Genomic DNA, 26,112 nt, shown 5'->3' with positions numbered 1-26,112 from the left:
TTTTCTATGGCAGTCTTAACTGCTCGATGCGATCGATGGAAACACTGTAAAAGAAATATTTTACTACATATCGAAAGAATCGGCACTTTTTTTCAAGGCTTCCATAACTGCGTCTTACAATTTTCGAAGTTTTAAAATTTTTTCACGAGAAAGGTGGACATGATAGAGAAAAAAACTACGCGTTGTGCGTATTGCTACGAAAGTCCATTGCTGCTTCTAACGTCGCGCTTAGTGGTTGGCTATGAATGCTGAAGACTGACAGCCGCTAATTTTTAGTATTCTTTTTTGTGCCCGAAGAGATGCCCAGAACGCAGTCCGGGCGAAATGCATCTGTAAAAGGGCCTCCTAAATTCGCCTTACGATGACACGCGTTGAGAATGTCGAGTCTAACTTCTCAGACTGGAGCCCGACGGAACGCTAACTACTTTCAGGCGTTGATTCTTGCACTTTTCGCCACGCGATAAAGAGCGAAAATGCTGATTAAGAGACTACTCGCCCTTTTCGCGCACGATAAAGAGCAAAAATTCGGATTAGGTGACTTAAACTATCAGATTTCGATGCAGAAATGCAATACTAGCTGCGCAGCCGATCTGTCGCCGAACTTGCCCGCTCCAAGGCCGTAGTCCGTCGCCTTTGCCCATATCTGACAGCGATAAACCAGTGCCGCTGGGCGGGCGCCGACTTTCTAACATGCAAACGCTTTCCCAAAACTGGATACACAGCTTTAGCGTGAGATGTCTTAGTAAAAGTGCCGTCCAGGATATGTTATCATGCAGATCAAACACGACAACCACAGCAATCTATGGGCCAGCTGCTGTCACAAAATCAAAAATCAAGCATTAGATTCCCCATTGTATTGGACTCGGAGGACGCTGCACGCGATGACCCTTAACGCAATTGAGTATATCTTTGCAGGCATCGGGCCTGAGATGCTCATATGCACCTACGGCCGAAGGACGACGTCGGACGCGGTGATGGCGAGCGACGGCCTCTGTGACATTGCCTTCTACGACTCGATCTACGCCGACGACAGGAATAATCTCCTTAATGGCAATAATTTCGAATCGGACCTAGTGACTTTCATGCGTGCGGCCGCAAGATACAGGAAGACCAGGCTTGGAGTGTCGTTTGCGTTTCGGTGAGCGCTTCGACCAGTTTAAGGAGGTTATGCGTGCATAACTGGAAATCTCACGAGTTTATATCACACGAGCAGAAACATTTCATGGCCCTTAAAAACAAAACACTAACTTTTCTTCCATTGTATTCCGTTCCTTGCATTGCAACCGCAAAATCAGTTAGCAAAAGGCTTTCATGCTTTCTCTGCCAAACCATTTCTGTCCAAGGGCTCTACGCTTCAAGCGAAAACACTTGGCGGTTAGGGCAAGAGTTTTATCCAAAGCGTTAACGATCTATTCGGAAGCGGCGATCACTTCACAAAATTGGAAGAGAACGTTCGCAATGACACGCATTTGTTTTTTCTTTCTTCTTTTTGTCCTCACCAAAGAAAGGATCAAGGCATTATATTCTGGTCCTATAGAATGTATTGGCTACAATACGTGGCATTGAATGTACCCGTTGGACTATTTACGCAGGTCGTAACAGATCGAGATACGAAGCTGCTGTTTCTCTTTTTCTTCTCTTCTCGCCCCTGCGGTCTCCAATGTCACCTATCTCCATACGCAGGCGCATTGACCAATTGGGAAACGATCTGAGGCGGACCAACCCGAATCCGCTCGAGGTGTTCTGGCAACAAAGGATATACCACACCGGAATCCTCGACACGCCCCCAAACGCTACCCGAAGTCAAATGATGATTGCAATGTCTCGGATCAAGGTGGGGCTAATGATTCTGTTGTGATAATACATAAGAGTGCGAGGCTACAACATCTAGACGAGAATAATAACGATAAATTTACAGAAATAATTATGCCGGGCCTGCCAAAGCATTACAAGGGCTTTAATGGCAGCGCATCATAGCAGAGGTGATATCGACTGAGGCACCTAAGAATAAGGTACTCATGATTTGGTTCCCTGGGTACTTTTAGAGCTCTTAAACCAAGCTAACAGATGACAGAGAAACAAAAGTCTTGTTTATAAACTAAACCTGTCCAGGCGTTTGCCTCTACAGCATGTAGGAGGGCTAGGTACAATCTCTCGTACATTTTGAGATAGATAAGCATGTTAGTTACCTGTGCCTTCAAGAGATATGGAGCGCTGGAAATACATAAGAGCCCAAGCGACGATGCCTACAAGCAAGTCTCTTGAAGCCATATTTTGCGAAGCGGCCTTCCCCCTCTTGAAAGCCGTGGGGACGGCTATTTTTTTTATAGATAAAAAAAATCATTTTTGCTGATTGGGAATGTTTTTCAAACATGATGTGCACAAAATCTCGCAAAATTTTATGTCCACAAAATTATGTGCTGAAAATGTGCACAAAATTTCACAAAATTATGTGCACAAAATTTCAGCACGATATCCGAACAACGTTTTTTCTGCAAATTTCTTGCTTTCTACGCCTCGCAGGAACCCTGGAGACTAGAAGAAATTTTTTAGAAGAGCGCTTCAACTCGCACTGCACGTTGTGAGTGCTCGCAACCAGTAATAAGAACCTTTTATTTTCTCTCGCACAATCCTTTTGGTTGATTTTATGTGTGGTGCTGTTGCCGTAGTCATGCGTATACTGAGCATAACGTATCATGCACAAGGTATCATGTTCCCAATGGATAATTCATCGCCCAAAAAATAAGATTGCTGTGACTTCGGACTTGGATCAACGACAGCACCGATGTAAATGGGATAAAAAAAATTATCTTAATGAAATCAGCTTCAAAAGTAAGCAAGAGCCAAGAAAAGTACTTTTAGGAAAAAGTAAAGTTGAACACCATATTATATGCAGCATTGCTTGGCTATCCGCTCTTTCTCCTGGTACGCTTTTGATGACTCGTTCCTCTACGTGACACAGTCTTGAGCTGCTTGTTGTAGAACACTGCGAGCCCCAAACCACGGGGCCGCGAAAAGCTCAGGAGCTCTTGCATGGCGTCGCCGGAGGGTTTCTGTAGCGTATCAAACCACTTTCCGCCGGCACGGTAGCTAGATGGCGCCCTCTCTAATAAATCGACTGGCAGCAGACCGAAGACAAATCTTGCAATTCCTGATAGTAGGTGGCTTTGGATTGCTGCTGCCGTAAAAATGCGCTGTTTGTTAGTTCTTTTCAAATAAAGTGTCGGTGCCAGTAGTGTGAAATATTGCTCGACTCCTAACCTCAGAAAATAAAACTTTAGACGAGCCTGCGCAGCTAATGAAGCGGTAGATTATCCTCTGCGTCATCGGCTGCTGCTTAAACTCCCCTGGTTTCATGGAGCAGCCAACGCCGACGCACACAGTCGTGTGATGAGATCTTGAAAACAAAGCTTCTTCTGTGTTTTCTTCCGCGAGGACAGTTGAGCTTAGGCATAAGTTTCCGCGACAAACAAGGTTTCTGATGAGCCAAAGACGGCGCTTTCCGGTCGCGGGTCCTCCAAAAGAGCTCATTTAGAAAAAATCCCTCCTTCAAGACCAGTTCACGCACCACCGCAGCTGATAAAATTTTTTTTTGAGTACTTCCCTTTAGACTGCAGCACTGAAACTTCGAAACTACATAACAAATGAGCTGTAGGAGCCGATATCTTGGATTTTAGGAGCTCAATTTATTTTTTGCCATCTATTGCTCACAATGTGTACACTCACAATGTGTACACTGAAATCAGCGGTTGCAGCTATGATGATGGGCGATCATAGCCGCACGCATAAGAACACGTGAAGAACGATAGCAGGAGAAATTATGGCGAGATATAATGTCAGTACTCAATATTGCTGTAAAAAACAATAACAGCAGCAATAATAATACAATTCCAGATTATGGCGACTGGAAGACAATGGTCTCTAATTGTCTCATCAATGCCCTCTATGGCAACGCATTCTCTCAATAAAACTTCTAGCTTAGCTTCCACAGACACCGGAAACATATAGTTTCCCTTGGAATCCTTATTGTTGCCACAAGAAACCGCTGGTATTCTTCATTCCACATTACATGCACCACCTACGTTGTTCCTTATAGTTTTGTCGCCCTCACCGTCTTGTCCTAATGTTTCTTAAAGCAGAACTCTCTTCTACTCATCAGGCAAACTTCGCATGGATCTGCTCGGTCGGTGTGTGCTTGAGCTATGCGGTCGGCCTGAAGATTGTCTTTCACCTCTTTGTATCTGGTTGTCTGTATGATCCGATGCTTTGCTTGCGATGGGGGCCCGGTTCTGAGGATATCGGTGGCACCTTTTCCAAGTATTACGTTCATGAAATTCTGCCACGCATTCTGGGAGTCCATGATGATTTTCAGTGTCTTTACGGTCCTCACCTCAAACACCTCGCTAAAGGAACTGTGGTCTCCTCAGCTTTCCGAACCGTGCAATCCCGCAGCGATGCGCCGACCAGTTCCCTGTATTTTTCCGTCGATTGCCCCAACTGCGTTGTTCAGGTCATTTTTTTGCACATTGCTAGATCCACGTAAAGTGCACCTTCGCAATTTCTGTAGACCCGTTAAATCGTCGTGGCCCTGGCGTGCCTCTTCCAATGTTGTGGGTCGGATGCATGTGCCTGGGTACTGGCGCAACTTTAAACATCGTCCTGATATGAACCGGCCCGCCTGCCGTCCGTTCGATCCGTCTTGGTAGCCCCAGTCGTCTCAAGAGGGCTCTCTCAGTTGCTGTGAGTAGGAGCCTTTCCCTCAGTAAGATTAGCTGCGTTTCCCCAAACTCCATGTACGTGTAAGGCGTTGAGGACAAGTCAGTCGCGCTTTCGACGTGCAGAGAGCTATTGGAATATTGCAGATATGGTAGGCGAGAGTACCTTGCACTACATAACAAACTAGACAGAGAGCAGTCAGTATCTTGGTGGCAGCTGCAGACAAATTCGTACCCGTGCCTGTTTATCTGCAAGAAAATGCAGCCGACCGCATACAAGGACACCTGTCCTTGGTGCGGTGATAAACCTGCTCTCTATAGTATTACATGGGGCTGTCATTTGTTCATGGCAGTCCCGGTTATTTCGAATGCCACTCCGGAGCAGTGGGAGGCTGCGCTTTCCAGCTACAACACAGAAAACCAGCTATGGTTCATTGACCGCGCATGGCGGGCAGCAAAGGCCACCGGAGTCTTAGACTAGAGACCCCATTTGCTTTCAGCAAATAAATGCATCTCTCTCTCTCCGATGAATCTGAACCATAGGATACAGTACATCATCGCTTGGGCGATTGTCTATAGAGACGGCTTAAGTTGTCGAGGCAAAGCTTGTATGGCTGACATTTCATCACCTTTTTTTCACTTCGGACGACTTACTTCCATCAATGTCCTGGCTTCCTGCGGGCGCAGGCGTGACTTTGATTCTTGATCAAAAAACAACGAGGAAGTTCTGGCTGTGTTATAAAAGAAAATTGCTGAGAAATCTCCAAGCACTCACGCTTTTTTTCTTTCCGTCTTTGATTCACAGGTTCTAGACGCCTTTGCCCAGAGCCATAGAGCGCTTAACCGTCGGGCGCTCACAGCTCTCTCTTTGCCATCCCCAGCCAGGCAGTGGATATACTTCATGAACGATGAGTACAAGTGAGTTCCGCTCCTCAAGTCGTAAACGGTAATCGACAACGTACGTAGCTTTAGGGGACAGGCCACAGGTTTCTAAGGAGCTCCGAGGAAAGCGGCTTAGAAAAATTACGAGCAGTGCTCTGGAAAACTCATCATTCCACATATCATTTGTGCAGCAGAGTGGCTAATTTTTGCCGTTATGCTCTCTTATCGCCGAACCTTGTCGCTCCTGAACTTGAAGGCAGCATTGAGGACCCTACTACGGGCTTTGAGAAGCGATTCTCAAAACTGTTTCACGTGAGAAGACTCTCTAACTGCTCGGCAAGCAACTGCTCACTGGTTTGAAGTGTTTTTCCCACGCAGAGTAGCAAGTTAGCGGATTTAAACGACGGCTTAAATAAGTTCTTCAGATAAAGAGCTTCTGTCTCTCTAAAGCGTTTGCTGTGGGTACAAAAAGTACGAACCTGACATGGTTTCTTCCGTTCAAACATAGTACGCACACAGTCCAGAATGGTCAGTGCACGTTAAAGAACCCCAGGTGGTCGAAATTTTCGGAGCCCTCCACTACGGCGTCTCTCATAGCCTTAGTCGCTTTGGGACGTTAAACCCCATAAACCAAACCAAGGGCCTGATATATATAGCTTCGACATTCCTGAGATGTTTTAGAGTAAACATTGTATGTTTTGTTACTTGAGCGCGCATGCTTATGAATACGGTATAAACATTTCAAAAAAACGCTAAGACACAGGTGTCTATATTTAAAACACAGAGTAAGGTAGAAATGCACGGGGAGAATGCATAGCGTTGGATGTGGGCAGAAGAGGACGGGACGACCGCATATCTTCTGTCCTTCTCAGCGGGTCTTTTAGCGCTAGGTATTTTAAGCTTCGAATATCGATACAGCAACTACGCCGACTAACCGTTTTCTGAACTATTCTGTCTATGCGCTGAAAAGTTACTAGGATCGCTATGACATCGCACTACTCGCAACTCGCAGTTCTCCCCTGATGTAGGAGGTGCGGCAGCACAGAAGACGCAAATAAGAACCTGGTCGGCTCTGTCGACGAAGAAAGTAGTGCTGAAGAAATGAAGAATTTCTGGGCACAAATGTTTAAATAAAGCAATTTAGTCAGAAATGCAGAAGGGTAACGCTTTGGGAATATAAGAGATTTCGAGACGTGCTGAAGCATGATGAATGCTTTCTTTCATAAGTTTCCGAACCTTCATGTATAGCTCATGACTTAAGTGATAAGTGACGCGTCGAAAATTTTTTGCATGTTATATATCCCACAAGATGGACGATGCCAGTGACATTAAATTTTCTTGACCAATCAGCTGTTTTAGAGTTTTTTGATAGAAAGCGAGGTAATTTAAAAGCGAATATTAGCGGCATTTCAGAAACAATGCTATGCAATAGATGAGAATTATGCGGGAATATTTCAGTAATTATGGTGCCAACTGTTCGCCGGCGAACGAAACTTGCCGTCTGCACGCTCACAGCTCCATGGAAGATACACTCTGCAGTAAACGACGGCGTTAGGTCTTCATTTACCAAAGATAGTCAATTTAATGCGACGGCCATTTATTGTAGAAGCATTTCGCAAGATTTGTGGGCACGTACAAATATGCCTCAACGTACCTACCGGGTTATCGAACGACCATAATGGGCTATTGATGAATAAATAGTCAGAAGAGTTGCAAGGCAAGCAAAGTTGGGTTCGCTACTGTTTCTTTTATTAATGACTGACAAAAAAAATTCAGCGCATAGCTGGGACTCTTATACTTTGAAGTGCTAAGAAGAAATACTTAAAAAAGTTCACATGTTTGCTGATTGCATGGGCTTCTAAGTAGTTAAAGGCATGAGTCGTTTTGCTAATTTCCTAAAGCGGAGCGAATAGGAAGGAGGAGTAGCGTAAAAGAACATCTCAAACAAAAGGAATGATGAACTGCCTACAAAGTGAACCATCCTTTACAAGTTCCAAGGCAGTGGGAATAATCAAGAAATACATTTATCTGGGTCCCCTTGCGAAAGCAAAATCTGCCGCGAGTTACCACGAAATTTTGCTCCCTTCACAAGTAACCATATAAAGATAGCGTTAGGCCATGAAAGCAAATGACACAGAAAAAGAAGAGATTAAAGCACAGTTAACTGCCCGTTTCAAGTTAAGTGCTGCCACAATTTGAAGTTCCTTAAAAGACACTGCCTTCGATGAAATGAATATTTTGAGCAGTGAGCTGCTATATGTTGTGACGTTTTTTTTTAAAAAAAATTCGTAGTGAGCTGAACCACCATGGTGAGCTGAACCACATTTCGCTGTTAATTGAAAGGTAACATTGGACACTTCACCATTTGATTCTGCCATTTGTTTAGTAGATGGATTTATAGCCGGTCTCACAGAGAGGCATAGCCCTTAGAACGGCATTTAGCAATTTCTGCAGCATGCGTTGCATGCATGCGCGTGATGTCTACGCGTTGCCGGAAAAATATTACCAGAGTTCACATCAATGTCGTTCATGTGCAGGAGGCTGCAGTTCCTCCCGGACCTGCTCGTCGTGTACGGCCACTATACCTTCGGGGACAACACGGTTGACAACTGCGCTGTCATGCCACCCACCTATTTATCAGCAGTGCCCTTAGCTGTGGAATTCCGAGGCAGCTACCCCTACGATATGGTGAGATGACGTGCGGAATCCAAGGAAAACGTTGTCTGCGTCATCCTGAAGCAAGATTTTGGATGCATTCGAGAGCGGGAAAGCAACTGGCTTGCCTGAGTTCTTAATGAGACAGGTGCAGATAACTCTTTGCGCTCTGTAAGGCCAGCTTGCGACTTAATGCACAGTCTTTCATGCTTTAGGGTTCCTATGCGCAGTTGTGCTCTCATGACGCACTGCTGATTGAACGGAGCATCTGAAAAAGCGCCCAGATATGCTGCTGAGAATGTGCAGTCTTCTACAAGTCAGCGAAATGTAATATTGACATGAAAGCGTATTGAGAACCGGTAATTATTATATACTGTAGATACACTATATACACCCTTCCTGCAGGCCAACTTTTGGTAAAAAGCTAAGGCTTCCTAAAAATGGCATTACACTGCTGAGGTCGCTTCCAGCTGAACATAAAGGAAGACTTTCATCTAATGCGGAAGCGGTCCACCATCTTGTTTAGATGCAGAGCAAACATGAAAAATGGTATTTCTACTATTGGAATAGTCACCAAAGCGGAATGACAGCGTGACTTAAACGGAAGGCACAGGGAAAGCCAGTAAGAGGGGCCCCTCCGCACCTGGCATCTGAAAGGGCTTTGTCACGTCATTTTGCACGACCCGCGAATATTTTTAAACCAGAAGATTCCCGCCCGTCTTCGTTACTGTCCGCTCTGCCACTCTTCCTTTGTAAGTAAACTATTTCAGAGAGAGAAAGACTTTATTTGGCGTTTGCAAGAACTGCGGAGAATCGAGTTCAATTCTTCTGTATGACTAAACTCCTCATTACACTTATGTGAACGCCGTCTAGATGGGTCTTGGAGTGGTCTGGTCCACTAAGCGCAGGTCAAAGGATGTTTGACGCGCTGACCACCTACACAAATTCCCTTAATTTCTTTTCACACTTGACAGTGGTGTAGGAGCCAAGCTTGGGGAAGCCGGTTTATTACGCGTGCGGTCACGGTGTGATTGTTCAGACGCCGGTACCCAATTCCTACAGACGGGTTGTCGTTCTTTAGGGGTGACGCTGCTCTGCCCGAACCTTGACCTAAACCTCGACTGTGGGGTTCACGCAAACGAGGCTTATTCAATTTTAGCCAAACCTACAAGAGCCCACTGGTTGGCGTGAGCAGCCGAAGCCAGCAGTGCCTGCCACTGACGAGAATGGAGGTTTCAGTAGATGCCTCTAAGGATTTCTAAACGCCTTTTTGTTTTCGACTGTGGTCAGTCACTGCTTCTTCATTTCATGGGTAGTGAAAAACCGGATGGCAAGCGGAAAGAAGATATGGCACATTCATCTAGGGGCACAAGAGATAGCAACGAATATACTGCATGTATAGTAGGATCATGGGAATGAGTGTGTTATAGTGTACGCCTCTCACCGTGTCATCTGCGAAATGCTAAGCTAGGGTTGCGGTGCAGGTAATGTGTGTAGTGAATATAGGAAGGATGTGTAATTCTTCTTTGTAGGCACGATAAAGTGTGCCTCGTCCGCCGTGGTAGAGAAAGGCCAGGGGATCTTCGTTACCTGTGTAATAGTTTCTTGAGCAAGCTCACTGGCCAGCTGATTAGCGTAAATTCTTACGTGATCTGGCACCCACGCCACAGTGACCGAAACCGGGGAAAGTTTAGAAAAAACACTGGTGAAATGCCCTCGCAAGTCCGATAAAAAGCAGCACACGCAAACTGCCCGTATGGCTTCCATCCACGCATGACCTCATTAATGTCGAAACATCGTTCTTTTCGTCTCGTGGCCAGGCCAACCCGCTACGTACCAGAGACTTTCGACGCTAAAACTTTTCCGTTGCACCTCAGCTCGAGCTATATATCGTACCACGCATTCTTCAGAAACGACATTTGCGCTGCTCATAAACCCGTCTCAATGATTAGCCGCTTCCTCCCCTGGCCCAAAGACCGTGGCCCAGAAGAAAAACAGCCGGGCGCTGTGTATAAAATTTCCTGCTTCTAGTGCCCAACCTCATACATCGGCAAGACTGCACAAAATCGTGCACCCCAAAAAATGACGTGCAGTGAGTTGAATTCAGCAAACCCACTCGCCAAATAGTGCGATCGCTCCCACCACAAAATCGCTTTCGAAGAAGCGAGATTATTGGCCGTGAAACGTCAAAATTTCAGGATGCATAACGTTGACTCATCCCACACGCGGCTCGCAGAGGCGACGGCAAACAGGACTCTGGGAACGCTTCCTCCTCGCACGCTAATGGTCTTCTCCACGTGGTAGCAAAGGGAAAGTGAAGTCCGCTCCGTGCTGCTGCTTGCTCGTCTACATCAGTCATCCATGAAGATGAGACCGAGCTCTCGAAACACAAATTTTTAGTTTTACAATGCTTATACACTGTGAAACAGCATCTCTGCCCAAGATTTTTCGTGAAGTCGTCGTCTCAAGGGCGGAACTCAAAGAAGCGAACTTCGAAAGAGTTTGCTGCTTTTTCTTTTATGTCTTCCCTAGGAAATAAGATGACGCGCCCCGCGCAGTATTACGGGTCTAAAACCTGAGCTCTGGAAAGAAAATCACTCCACCCCACCCTTCATGGTTGTTTGTCTGAATCATTTCACTATAGGCGACTTCTCATCTTTCGGTAGCCATCGACTTACCTTGTAATGGGAATTTTTTTTTTCCAATTCTCGTGGTGTGATGGTGTTTTGGTTTTTAGGGACGCCGTAACTGAGGACTTAACTCGTCCTGGAGCTTTTGGTAATATCAGCATTGGTTTCACGCTTCTATATTTTATGCCTGCCTGGGCCATCTCATGTTTTGAGGAAGACATTTCAGTGTGCTCGAGCGGCTGACAGTGCCTCACTCAGCAATGATGTCAAAGTCATTAGCTGAACCTAGGTAATTGAGAATGTGTAAGCGATGAGCCGATTACAGAAGCAGACGTGAACAGTGCATTGCTAGGTCATACTGGAAGGTTTTATGTTTAACAAAACTTCTGTTTGGGCTAGATGGTGCATAGCTATAAATGAAATGAAATTTAAGCGCACACGAAAAACGCACACAAGAGGAGATACACACAGGACAGGCGCTGTCCTGTCCTGTGTGTATCTCCTCTTGTGTGCATTTTTCGTGTGCGCTTAAATTTCATTTCATTTATAGTTTTATGTTTATCTTGTTTTCTCCACTTCCTTGTCCCCACCACTTCCGTTCCTTTGAACATGTTTCTCTTTAGCACCACCAAGAGGAAGTGGCGAACAGTGTAGGGAGAATATCTCTATGCTGCTTACTTTTCCTGCGGCCCATCGACCTCATGCATAGCAACTGTCGAGCGTTGTAAATAGACAGCGAATCAGTCTGCGCAAGCCGATTGATTCGTGGGAAAACAGTACGCGCAAAATTTTACTCCTGCACATGTTCCACCAGATAAACAGTTGTTTACTTTATTTTGCTGCATCGTGAATGGCGCTCGTTTTCTGCAAACGCTGGTGGCAAGCACTCCACATCTGCGCTATTTCGGAATGGCCCGTGCAACAAATGGAATTCGTTACGCCACATCGCCGAAGTTATGCGGAATTCTGAAATTCTAAGAGTGATAGGAGTATTAGTGTGATCTGGCTAAAAATGTCTGATCACAGCTAAGCGCACGGCAGCAAAACTTATCCATTATCCACGTTATCCATTATATAGCGGTAGTAGTGGTAGTAATAACCCTTTATTCGAGCCATAATTTACAGGTCAAGCATGTCGACCACTTGGCGACCAGAAGTCGCTGTTCTTCCTCCCCTTCAGCGCCAAGCCAGTCGAGCCAGATGGTGATGAATAAAGAAGGTGGGGGGTAGGAACCTGACTGCCGAGCAGCCGGGCAATAGAAGAGGCAATGGGCCAGGTCCGCATAGATACAGGGGCAGTTGGGACAGGAAGGGTCCGATCGATAGCCATGGAGAAAGAGGCGGAACGAGGTATTATATTTAGTTAACCATCTTACCGTTGAATAGAATTTCCCTGTTTTCTGGCGTCAACCGCAAACACTGTTACTTTCCCACAAAAGCCATTGTATGGCTTTTGAAAATGTAGAAAATCCATTGTATTGCTCAGCAACTCCATTTCAAAAAGAAAATCACTGGCCGGATTTCCTGAAACACACAGTATGTGAGTGACATGTGCAAAGGTCAAAGTGCCCTATGACCTAATCCCGTGTGTTCTTCACCACGCAGTCGTACGGCCCCCTCGGAGCCGGGGAGTGGGAGAGGCGACAGCTGCCGACCCTTCCCCTTGTGTCGGTAACCCTGAAAGGCCGCTGGACGAGGGCCAATCAGGGACAGCCGCTGGAGTTTTTCTCGCGATGTGAAAAGAATCCCAAAGCGGCGTCATTTGGGAGCTACACCCAGGTGAGCGAGCGCAGCTACATGATCTCTAACCCCACCCTCTAGAACGAATATCCTAGGGGGAAGTAATCGATGTTGCTGCTACTGAGCTTTTCGGGAGGGGCTTCTTGCGTGGAGGAGTACCGATATGGAGGAGCGCAAATGGCTGACGTTTTTGCAGAGATCAATTTATAAGGTATCAAAATATGTACTGAAGCACTTCCTCTAACCCCAATAGCGCCACATTTCGATGCCAGCTTTGTATTTATTTCAGAAGGGAACACCCCTTCGTTCTGCTGCACAATTACATTGTTGCCTTCGTGGGACTGTTTCAAAAACGAAATAATGAACGGGTAGTGGGTACGATGAACGTTGTATACCAAGTGTTGTGCATTAGTCCAAATGTCCTAGACTGCGATAAAAAGGTGCAAAATTGAGTTTATGCTACCGGCAGCTGTATATAATGGTTGGGGACGAGAGCACATGTGCGTGTGTCTGTCCAAGACGAGCGACTGATTTTTTGGGCACTGGAGGGCTGTGAAGTTCTCGTGTAAAGAAGGCGTTTTTCCAAAGGAATTACTCGTCACTGAATTTATTAGAATAGGAACCGCACTTAAATTATGCGCAAACCTTCTCTACTTTAGTCTTACTGTAACTCGATTTTTGCAGATCTGTAATCTGCGCAGAGACAGGAAAGAATGAAAAAGAAAAAAAACGACCTGCTGTAAAGAGAATTAAATTTTCGTGTCTGAAATACACGCGAGAATTAACGACGCTATGTTGAAGACCGCGCTTCGGGCTTATATAGCCATTGGCTTCAGCACACAATGCACCCTAGGATAAAAATAACCGCACTGGTATGCTCTAACACCTGAAAGAAGTCGTAGGTATCCCACCAGCAGCAATCACTGAGGCAGCGAATCTTTCTAGGGTTCTCCTTGGACTGCAACTTTCCTTGAACAAATCTCACAATACGGCGTGAAGGTCGTATTCCTCTATGAAATGGGAGACGGCCGGCAGGCGACACAGTGAGCAGCGCGTGTGAACAGGTGCACAGCGTCAGCTGTGTTTCTCAGCTCATACTGCTACCTGCTGAATTAGCATCCACATATTATTGTAACTAACATTTTAGAGACAACATGGTGCTACGGCTACCCAGGGTTCGCAAGGATATCACCGCAACTACCAGTTGTTAAGAACTCGATGCGTCCTTGTTCCAGGTGTGCAGGGCGATAAATTACGCTCAAAATTTAAAATACCAGCCCCAACATTACGCCATGCTGACTTACGAATCAACAAACCGGACTTTGTTTGCGTACGACAACGAAGCAGGACTGGCCGCAAAAGTACGTTATATTTCACGCATCTTTCAGGGGACTGAGTTCCCTTTTGTTTGAGCACGCTCTGCATTGTCAACATTTTCCACCATAATGGTAACATCGGACCACAAGAACTTCGAAAATTATCCAGGCTTTCAAAAAGGGCTTCTGCTGAGCGGTGTTTGTAACGATATTATGACTGCCTAGAGCCACCGCTAGGGCCAATCTTAGGCGCCATTTCATTTTAACCTGCTCATCGACTGATTCATTCATTTTCCTGTTGGATCAGCCAAGGTTGACGATTGCAGTATAACGAGATACTAACTTTCAAATCAAGCCCGGATCTTTTTTATTCAGGCGCATAAAAATAAAGAAGTGTCGAATTATTTCCTACCGCCTTAGTACTAGGCTCATCGAACCTTAAAAGGCCAGATGAAGAGACACACTATAACTCTGAAAAAAAAAAAAATCAGAATGTCGTATTTTGCCTTACCTCCTGGGGCAAAACAAGACAGTGCGTGGATGCGAATGAGAAGCACTTTCGAAATCAACGTATTAATCGTCCTTGCGTTGAATGGAGACGAGGTTCGCTACGTGTACATACAACCAGGCTTTGCGACCCTCTCCGAATGGCGAATACGGTCTCCAGATGAAATCCAGCACTTTTTTTTCTATTTCCAACTGCTCTGCGCACTTCTACTGCCGTGGACTCTGGGTGTTACCTAGCTACTGGATGTTTTTGACTTCCTTTCGATCATCGCAACTTTTTACAACGCCTTTCGACCAATCAATAATTTAACTGCTGCCTGCCCCGGTGGCCGCCAGGTTGTGACGAAGTAACAAGGTCAGGTGACCTAGGCGCCAACCTGCCCCCTTCCTCCTCCGGGGATTTTTCGGAGAGCGGTCGCTCAAGGTCAGCGAAAACAACGACGACCCTGGCTTTTCTGCGAAACGGGGCCCTAAACGCTATGGCTGATTGGTTTAGGCAGTGATGACGTTGCATGTCATGTGACACGGCCGATTTGGCAGGTGCGGCTGAAAAGCTTGATATGGTTAGCCATAAAATACGCCTATTGGCGGAGACAGTGATGCAGTGAAGAGCGCTGATTCCGTGATATGGCCGAGCTATCTGGACGGCTAGGCGCCAGTTGGCAACTGCGCTTGGTTGTGTAAAGTTGTTTCGAAACAGCTCTGGCTATCAGGTTGGAATGGAGCCGGAATTAATGCCGCGTGTGCGTGCCGTAATGGAATATCCCCGCAAGCTAAGAGGTCGACCACAGAAGTAGTTCGCTGACAATGGAGTATCGTCGACTGCACAGGCTGTGCTTATGCACCGAGCAGCTGTGATGGAGGAGCACGCAACGCTGACTTCAGACTTTACTGCTGTGCATTCTGAACATGGTAATATAATTAAGTGTAGGAAATATTTTCACATTTAACACCATATGCCTGTATACTGCGGAGGACGCTGCACAATTTGCATGAGTACCCCTGTCGTAATGTGTAGCTATGCCCGAATATACTATCTGGTCTTAACGACAAATAGTACTACGCGGCGCAAGCCGACAGACATCAGAGCATGAATGAAGGGGAAAGTGAGATTTATTAGCCGTCGGACTACCAAGAGCGCGATGTCCTGCACCAGGGCCAGCAGCATCGTAGTCTTCTAGTGTTGAAATATCTAGTACAGCTTTTACTTTTATGGAGGCACGGGCTTCTCCTAGGTAGTACGTAGTAATTCTAATCTCACCTTATACACCGATTGTTTGTGGTATCAACTGCAATTTCTCCTTATTTTTTTTAGATAGCAAATTGTCATTACATGGGCATTAATTATCTATTTTAATTTCTCATTTGTAGCCTTGTGCACTCACTTTGATGTATTGCTTCCTGATCACTGTTGTGTGCATTCGCTCAAAGTCTGAGGCCTCTCTTAAGCTGCAGGCTTAGTATATTTAAGCGGCAGATTCTTACGGAAAATAATACAGAAAACATTTATTGTCAGTGCCCATCGATAGTTACGAAGTGGCTTCGGTGAGAGGAAAGATGCTATGTTATACCTAAAGTTCCGAAAGACGCGGGTTCGATCCCGGCCGCGGCGGCTGGAATTTCTTTGGAGGAGAAATTCTAGAGGCCCGTGTACTGTGCGATGTCAGTGCACGTTAAAGAACCCCAGGTGGTCGAAATTTCCGGAGCCCTCCACTACGGCGTCTCTCATAGCCTTAGTCGCTTTGGGACGTTAAACCCCATAAACCAAACCAAACCAAACCATACCTAAAGTTCTGTTTGGTTTGGTTTGGTTTATGGGGTTTAACGTCCCACAGCGACTAAGGCTAGGAGAGACGCCGTAGTGGAGCGCTCCGGAAATTTCTTCCACCTGGCGTTCTTTAACGTGCACTGACATCGCACAGTGCACGGGCTTCTAGAATTTCTCCTCCAAAGAAATTCAACCGCCGCGGCCGGAATTGAACCCGCGTCTTTCGGGACAGCAGCCGAGCACCATAACCACTGAGCCACCGCGGCGGGGTCCTAAAGTTCTGTTACATTTATCTTTGTTTCAGATAAACGTAACATAAATCTCCCCGATAACCTTTCACAACTTTAGAATTAGAGCTAAGGAAATCCATATGGATGTTTTATTTTCGGAACAATTTCACGCAGCTATGCAAGGTCAAGGACATAGCGCTGGACGTCACATTCGGAATCGCCGTATACGACGTCGACTATGACGACTACGCCAATGAGTGCGGCATGAGAAACAAGTTTGGCGCTCACAGCCGCCTAAAGGCCCTCAGGAATATTACGGACTACTACAGAAGTCTCGCAAGACTCATTTTCAACGAGGCATCGTGTAAAAGAGTCGTGTCGTGAGGGTAATGTGCTGTCCATTCCTGGCCACGCCTGAAGAGGGGAGCCTCCTTGTTCACGAAATAAATGATCATCGATGGGAGAACGAAATAAAAAAATAGCGGGAGTGTATGCCCCCCCCCCCCCCCCCCTTTTAGAAAAGAATGAGCAGATGATTATTTCCTAACACTTTTGATATCCTTCTTTCGGTACAATTTGTACAGCATAATATTCTGCAATAATGGGGTATAAATTAATAGTATCCACAGCAGCGCATCAATATAAGAACACTATTGTCGGTTCAAGTTGACGATAAATTCGCTCTCGTGCTACCATATGATAGCTGTTCCGGGTTGCTAAGTTGGTAGAGCAGCTTCGGTTCGACCACTCAATATCGACGAATTTTTCATTAAATGCGGAGATTTTATGGAAGCTTCACAGCTTTTCTTTGTAGCCGTATGGCATCGCTGGGTGTTTGCTATTCAGACATTATTTCCTTATTACAAATCTATTTCACTTTAGCGGATTCCCCAATACATTGGGCCAACATATTTATCTATGCTTTCAAAAACTTTTTTCCAATTTACGGAACTTGAGAAGTATTACCTTGCAAAGAGGCGAAACGGTGGGCGTAGTGTTGCTTTCGCAACAAAATGTGTCTTCGTTCAGAAAATTCGATTGTTGAATGGCGAGATATGAGGTCACTGGTCCGCAACTAACAACTATACGTCCGTGTCGCCATCTCGAGAGACCTGCGGCTAAACGTCTAACCACCTGCTAGATAACCGAAAGGGATGTCTCTTGCGCGTGAACAAACGTGTATAGGGGACCAGAAGCACCACCATGCTAGAATAGCACCAAACTCGACAAAAAGACATGAACAGCTTCTACTGCTGCTACATTGCCAGCAAACAATATACAGGGTGTTTCACTTAAGCCTTTACACAATTTCTAAAATTAGGCTTTTTCACACTTAGAGGAGCGCTTTTTTCGCCACACCATTATCAGTGGTATAGTGCATCAGAATACAACTAAGACGTACTTACTAGAAGGCTGGTTAATTTATATTGAATAGTTAAGTTTTTAGCTGCTACTATTAGGCTCCTTAATTATCTAGAGGCGTGTACCTACCGTAATATCCATATGTTTTAGAACTCCGAAACAACGTTTCTCTCGGCTCCGTGGCGCAGAAAATTATGGCTGTTTCGACGAGTTACTTGCACTGGAGACGTTGCAGTGTATTTTGGCGTGACGTAGTTTTTTGGGCCACAGCGCCGACAGTAACCACATTGACGAAGTTCAGAAAAGTGATAGCGATATTTTTTATGGCGGGCTACACACCTCTCAATTCGGAGCCTAACAGTAATAGTTAATAAGTTCACTAATATTAGTTAACCAGCTTGCTAGTTAGCACGTATTAGCTCTGTTATGTCGTACTACACCGCTGAGAACACGAAGCCAAAAAAAGTGCTCTGCTAAGTGAAAACGCATATTTTTATATATTGTCACAGATGGGTCCTTAATCACACAGGCTAGGCGCAAGCCGCCAACAGAGAAGCAGAGTCCCAGCTCCGAGAGCACGCGAGTTCCTCACTTCTTCGTCCTTTCGGCGCCGCCCTGCTCCATCGTGACAGCCTCTGCTAGAAACTCGGCAACAGTGCTTGGGGGGCTGCGCACGAGGCCGGCGAAAAGCTGTTCTTTCACACCACGCATTAGGTGGCGCAGCTTTTTGGCTTCCGACATGGCTGGGTCAGCCCGCCGGAAGAGACGCGTCATGTCTTCGACGTACATGGTAACCGTTTCATTGGGCATCTGCATGCGGGACTGTAGGGCGCGTTCAGCTCGCTCCCGACGATCAGCGCTGACATACGTGGCGAGCAATTCACGTCGGAACTCATGCCATGACAAAAGAGCGTCCTCAGGGTTTTCGTACCAAGTCCGAGCACCGTCCTCCAAGCTGAAGAAAACGTTCCTCAGTTTGGCGGCGTCATCCCACTGGTTAAATGCGGCGACCCGTTCAAACTGGAGGAGCCAATCTTCCACGTCCTCCAGCTGAGTCCCGTGAAAGGATTTTGGTAGCCGTGGGTTTTGGAGGGTGTAGTACGCGGCGCCTTGGATGACTGGTTGAGGGGCAGGCGCCGAGGTAGTGTCAAATGGCCTGAGCTCAGGAGGCAGCCGGCCAGGTGCCGAGGTAGTCTCCAACAGCCTATGCTCAGGGGGTAGTCCTAGATTGCCGCGACTGACCCGATGCACTGGCGTGTCGATAGGAAGAGGTCTGGGGTCCTCGGTGTTAGGAGGGGTGTGCGACATATTCCAGGGCGATGTACCCAGCACCTCCACCACAAATGTCACAGATGGGTCCTTAATCACACAAGCTAGGCGCAAGCCGCCAACAGAGAAGCAGAGTCCCAGCTCCGAGAGCACGCGAGTTCCTCACTTCTTCGTCCTTTCGGCGCCGCCCGGGGACACCTGGCGGCAATATTCTAGGAAATATTATGTAGAACACCCTGCATAGGCAATTGTTCAGTTAAACGCTAAACAAAGTCGGGAATATCTTAAGCGTTTTTTGCCAAACGTAATGTTTCCTTGTATTTCTTTCGGCATGAAAAGGTGTTCCCCAAGCTGTCGTTGTGCACGCAGAGACCGAAGTCACGTGAGTCAGAGAGAGAGAGAGAGAGGCGTGGGTGCTAATCTTTCGGATGAATGAGGAACAAGGTGATGAAATCTGCATATTGCAAAAAGAATGAGAGACGCGAAAATATCGCACATTAATGAAAACGCAGGTTAGAGGTGGTGCCAGAATTATGGCAGGAACCAAATAGTACGTTAATAAGTATCTCTTATTTGTTTTAGAAAATAGCCTTAACTGGGAAATCCATAACAATTTCTGCTCAAAATTAGCATAATCATCCTTTGCATTATTGAGATGTCGAGAACAGTTTGATATACTTTTGTATCAAAATTGTTATGAACCCGTTGGTCGTACAGCGTTGCAGATTGTGTCATATGCGTGTGGACACAACCCGGAACGTTGTGCGACACGGTGGATTTGATGAACTCGTGGGAAAGAGCTTTTATTTCTTCTACAAACACTCTGCGTAAACAATGCTGTGAGGGACAGTAATGCTTTCACATTCCCAGGCGTTATATATATTTCAGTGTCTTTGCCAAATTTGGTTTTTTGTATTTGCTATTTTCGCATCCCAAAATTCCATCTTGCCATATCCTTCTTGTAATTGTGATGGACGGAGCTCTGACCCCAAAGAACGGGGACGGCGCTAAATGTTAGGGCGGTAACGTTGAACAACTATTTATTCTGCACATAAAAGGGTATACAACCTTTCGACCAATAAACGAGTGACAACCATGCGTAAGTACACATATACAAAGAGAAGACTCAAGACAAGCCACTGAATCGAAGCCGAAACAAAAACAAAAAGAACTATGGCACTTCTTTTTTAATACACCAACTACTACGAAGGAAGCTTTTCGTCAGCCACTCCACACATAAAAAAATTCAGGGGTCACTTTGACTGTCTAAAGTGCGTAGAGGCGAAAGCGTTTTCCGCACCACTTTCAGTGCTTCTGTGGCACTGGTGGCGTCACATGTAATTGAGTACTAATTACTAAGTGATGAGAAATCACTAATTAATGGTTAATTACTGATTAATGCCTGAATACTAATTAACTGCTAATTAAGCTTAAGCTTCGCCTTTAGGAGTGGAACGCGACAGCGTGTTGTAGCGCTGCCAGGGAGTCCACGGAACGCCACCACCCGTTCGGCGCGATGCCTTGCCGTTTCAACGCAACGGTTTTTGAGGAAAGGAAACGGCGCAGTAAATCTCTGTCATCTCGGTGGACACCTGAACCGCACCGTAGAGGAACGGAGGAAGTGGGAGTGAAAGAAGAAAGACGAAGATGGCCCGTAATGAAGAAAATGAAAATTGTATTTGAGGAAAGAAAATTACGCAGTAACTGTCTCACATATCTCGGTGGACACCCGTCAAAATTTTTTCTTCTATTATTGATTATTCACTCATATAGCCCCCATCGGAAGGTGAGCGCAGCAAGATATATTTAAGTTATATACTGAAAATTCAAGGCTCGCAAAGAAAGAAAAAAATAAAAATCTCTGCCCCTCCCGTAACCGAGAGTAGAGTAAGCGTGAAATGTTTAGGGCATAACACATTGGTTGTAGATGGTACTAGTCAAAATCTTGAAATGGGTCTAGTGTTCAACACACCACACCACACCACACATACTGTGCACTGGGCCATGTGGACGCAGTCGTTTCCTGTGATTGTCTGGGGAATCTCTTCCGCCCTGACTCGTCAGCTGTATCCGGTTTGTGTTTGCCTTTCATCTTTGTAATCGTTGTTTTCATTCCTCGGTTATTTGTACCACTTTTCCTATGTGACACTGGTGACGTCACCACTGGATTATGTCGCACATAACTGATGACGAAGTAATGACAAATTACTAATTAGTGACTAATTACCTATTAATGACTAAACACTAATTAAATGCTAATTTATGACGCTTAAGATTCGCCTTTAGGAGTGGAACGCGACAGCGTGTTGTAGCGCTGCCAGGCAGTCCACGGAACGACACCACCCATTCGGCGCGATGCCTTGCCCTTTGAACGCGACGCTTTTTAAGGAAAGGAAATTACGCAGTAATTCACTTTTATCTCGGTGGACACATGAAGTGCACCGTACAGGAAGGGAGGAACGCCACCACCCGTTCGGCGCGATGCCTTGCCCTTTGAACGCAACGCTTTTTGTGGAAAGGAAAGGGCGCAGTAAATCTCTGTCATCTTCGTGGACACCCGAACTACCCGAACCGCACTGTACAGGAAGGGAGAAACGCCACCACCCGTTCGGCGCGAAGCTACCGGCGCTTGTATGCCGGTACTGTAGGAGGACAGAGAGTGTCGTTAAATCTCGCACGGTGCCCGGATGCTCTCGTATCAGTGCCCGGATGAGTGGAATTCAGTGCCCGGATGTTGGCTCTCGGTCTCTGCGTGACGTCACCACACTGCAGACAACGGGAGCTAAAAGCATTTCATGCTTAAAAAACTAGCCGGCAAATCTAGATGGTAGTATAAGTCGCACTGCTTTGATTCTGCTGCTGTCAATTTCTTAGCTTTTTCCCCCCCAAGACCTCTCTCCGATGTGCACAACTTATTTTAAACTTTTTTTAGACGTTTTCATTAGACTTATGAAGTATAACTAAGATTTTAAAAACTTTGTCCTCTTTTTACCACTGTCTAGAAGGGGTCAGTTTTTAACTTTTCTCCTTCAACCCCTCTCCGATTTCCCAAACTTATTTCAAGCTTGTTCTAAACATTTTCATCAGACTTACTAAGTATTGTTCACATTTCGAAGAATTACTTCCTTTAACGCTGAATAAAACATCTGTTACTGCTGTTATCTGAAATCCTAAAAAAATGCTTTGCTGCCGTTCAGTGACAATATTATCATAGCTAATATTGATGTTTAAAATTTCTGCCAGCTGGCGTCCGTGCGAGAAATCATTTGCTGGTTTCTTTGTTCTGTGCTGTTCCTGTTACCAGTCGCCTTCTTGAGCAGATGCAGCTAGAAAAGCCAAACATATCGGGCGGCACCATTCTTTCATTGCGAAAGCAATACTACTTTCACTTTCACGCCTTTGCCGTGCCGCGGCGGTGACCACCATTGTGCCGCGGTGGTGACCGCCAAAGCTATACTACTTGCACTTTCACGCTTTGCCGTGCCGCGGCGGTGACCACCATCGTGCCGCGGCGGTGACCACCATTGACCTTCATTTGACCTTGATTGCATTAGATTGGATTAGACTGGATTGGACTAGATTGGACTGGACTGGAGTGGACTGGTTTGGATTGGATTGGATTTGATTTGATTTGATTAGAGTAGATTACATTGGATTGGATTGGATAGGGGTGGATTGGATTGCATTAGATTGGAGTGGATTAAATTGCATTGGGATGGATTGGATTATATTGGATGGGATTGGATTGGTTTGGATTGGATTATATTGGATTGTATAACAGATGCATCACCACAAGTCTAACCACAAGCACCACCACCAGCTACACTACCAGCGGTACCATGGCGTAGGTACGGATATTGCTTTCGCAATTACCGGGCTTAACCACGCTAAGTCACAGCGAACTTTTTTCTATTGCTTAAAACGGCATTGAAGAAACTTCACTCAGTTATCGTTCTTAGCTCAAATTGATAATGAGTCTCTTTATGGCATCGGCGACGTTTCATAGCAAAAATCATTCCGCTGTTAGATTTATGTAGTCGCGAAACCCTTACAAAAAGAGGACGGGTTGCACTGTTTTTCATGTAATGGCAGTGTGACGTAGCCTCAAATATCAGCGACAGGATTAGTGCCGACAAAAAATCTTTACTAGCGATATTGACTGTTGATAGCGACATCTGTATTTCGTTTTGTGGTCTTTTATACCTTATAGAACCTTCATTTCAATGACTGTGGTATTATGTGATTTGAATGCGGTGAGCTACCTACGCAGGCAGAGTTCTATTGATCCTCAGTGACCGTATAATGACCACGAAAGCGTTATACGGACTATTTTTGAAGAATTAGGTGTCCATTCCTGCAAGGGCTTTAAGGATTAGCCTCACGGTCAGGGACCGCTATTGTTCTAAAATGCAGATTTGTCCTTTATATTCAGCTGAAGAGTGAAGCGGCTGCATTTGCCAAGGAAAACACGGCTGTTGGAACCTTAATGATTTACCGCTTTCCAAGGAATGCGATAAGCCAAGTATTGTCTGCAACGATTTTATTTCATTACTTGTTCTTCGATCTTGCAGGGCCTTCTTTTCATCACCTCCGCCCCGCAAAGGTCTCCAGTACAGGTTTCTTGACTTGGCTCACTGTAAAAAAAATAAAAAAAAATGATGGGACACTTAAGCTCCACCTTATAGGTATAATATGAGAGCTTAATTGGTTAATTCACCTACAGGATGTCTTACTCATAAAATTTACACAATTTTTAAACATAAGGTTTTTGAAAATAGGTCTCTAAAAATGGCAGTTTTTAGAATTACGAAAACGCTGTTTCCCTCGGTGCTCTGGCCGAACAAGTTTTGGCGGCATCGAGCCAAAATACATGCACTTTCGAAAAGCTTGAAGGCAAGGCAACCTCTCCATGGAGTGGGCGTAACACGTCGACAGAGCCAAAATTTGTTGGGCCGCAGCGCCGTGGGTAACCGAATTATTGAAATTGTAAACACTGATACGGATATTGCTTACGGGAGGTTAAACGCTTCTCAATAATTAAAGAGGCTATCAGTAATAGTTAGAAAGTTAAGTGTTCAATATTAGTTAACGAGCCTGCTAGTTTGCAGGTCTTAACTGTATTCCGATGTAATACACCGCTCACAGTGCTGTCCCGAAAAAAGCGCTCTTCGTAATCAAAAAGCCTATTTTTAAAAATTGCGGAAATTCTAGGGCGAAACGCTACGTCGGTGAATTAACCAATTAAGCTATGGCGTCATAAAGGTGGAGGTTAAGCGTCCCCTGAAATATTTTGTTTTCGAAATGAGCCAAATCGAGAAACTTGCACTGGAAAACTAATCGATAAATCTTACTTTCGCAAAGATGCAGGAATGAAAGCTGCCAGTAAGGCCTAGAAAACCAAGAAAACTGAGCGAGATCCTGCTGTTTTACAAATTAAAATAAGTGAAATCCACTCATCAGGGCGTTATTTGTCATAATTAAATACTTTTTAGTTTTAAGAAACAGACAAGAGACATAGGTAGGTGACACGACGAAGCGCCAACTTCGAACTGATTTTATTGCATACATGAAACGTACTGATATAACTTGTCGTCACATGCGCAGGAGGGTCACCTAAAGCTCAGAAATTATGTCCCTTTTTGATGCTTACGGGCTTTCAAACCTTATCAATACTCCCACTCGCATAACCTGCTCTACATCTTCCTCTCTTGATATCATCGTTACTAACTCGGAAATTTCTAATGCAAAGGCTTGCACACTTCTATCAGACGTAAGTGACCACATTCCAACTTTCGCTTTCATTCCTGCTGCAAGGCCCAATTCTGCCCGACAAAAAGTTTGCAATAGCTATCAGCGCATAGATATGATAACCCTGGAACGCTTCCGAACGGATATGTGTGCAGCTAGGTGGGATGATGTGATGCGCTCAAAAGATGCGAATGACGCATACAGCATCCTGGTTAAGAAACTAAAGGCTGTGTACGATAAATGCTTCTTGGTTGATCGTCCTCGCAAACAAAAAGCTAAAAAGCCGTGGTTAACGCAAGACCTACTGCGCAAAATAAAGGTTAAAGAAAAGCTGTTTGCACAGTTTATTAAATTCCGCGACCCGTCAAAGCTAAAGAAATACAAGAAATACCGCAATTCTCTTAACCGAGAGCTGAAATCCGCGAAGTTTAATTACTACAACAGCACTTTCTCATCCATGTCTGGTAAAAATGTGAGCGCGAAATGGTTCCAACTAAATAAACTCTTAAACCGAAATCCCAAATCCCCTGTTACCTCAGTAATGAAAGACGGCATCGTTATTTCCGGTGACGATCTCTCAAATGCATTTAATGAACATTTTTCGAGTATCACAAAAACCCTACTTTCTTCCACCGCACCGAATCCCGGCTACGCTTTGCAAACACCAATTGTTGCCGAGTCTATATTCCTTTTCCCCACAACTGAAGCTGAAGTAGTAACAGTTTTTAGCAACCTAAAATGTAACAGTGCAGAGGACAAAGATGGATCCGCATAAAACCTTTTAAGTTTATTATTGACTTACTTGCTGCACCGTTAACTCACATTTACAACATTGCTCTCGCTACAGGGATATTTCCGACAGAAATGCAAGTCGCAAAAGTTATTGCCATTCATAAAGGAGGCGACACATCAGAATTATCAAATTACCGGCCGATCTCGATCCTGCCTGTGTTATCAAAGGGTTTAGAAAAAATTATGTGTTCCAGAATAACTAAATTTTAAATAAGCATGGTGTCCTATCTGACCAACAGTTTGGCTTTAGACCTAAAAAATCGACAGAGACCGCTTTGATGAAACAAAAAGAACTAATAGTTGAAGCCTTTGAGAAGAAATGCCTGATCCTTGGCATTTATGTCGATTTTTCAAAAGCCTTCGACTTGCTCAACCATAATCTGCTGCTGCAAAAACTGGAACACTACGGAATTAGGGAAGTCACTTTGTCTCTGCTCAAATCATACTTAGCTCATTGCAGACAAATGGTTTCTCATAATAACAAGTTATCTAGCCTTG

General features: G+C 45.2%; 1 protein-coding gene across 1 annotated transcript; it reads left to right on the top strand.

The window, feature by feature from the left end:
• The first annotated feature begins 1,037 nt into the window (after positions 1 to 1,037).
• LOC149346615 (uncharacterized) lies at positions 1,038 to 16,827 on the top strand. Its single transcript, XM_089585426.1, has 7 exons — positions 1,038 to 1,138; positions 1,684 to 1,834; positions 5,521 to 5,633; positions 8,135 to 8,285; positions 12,488 to 12,661; positions 13,858 to 13,983; positions 16,618 to 16,827. Exons 1-7 carry the CDS (start codon positions 1,083 to 1,085, stop codon positions 16,825 to 16,827), a joined length of 981 nt encoding a protein of 326 aa, XP_089441552.1. The 5' UTR covers positions 1,038 to 1,082.
• The last annotated feature ends 9,285 nt before the right edge of the window (positions 16,828 to 26,112 follow it).

This window comes from Amblyomma mixtum, chromosome 4 (assembly GCF_055824585.1).
Source record: "Amblyomma mixtum isolate Tamu chromosome 4, ASM5582458v1, whole genome shotgun sequence".
NCBI lineage: Eukaryota > Metazoa > Arthropoda > Arachnida > Ixodida > Ixodidae > Amblyomma > Amblyomma mixtum.
Note: the sequence above shows the minus strand (reverse complement) of the source record. Positions and strands in the feature narration are given on the sequence as shown.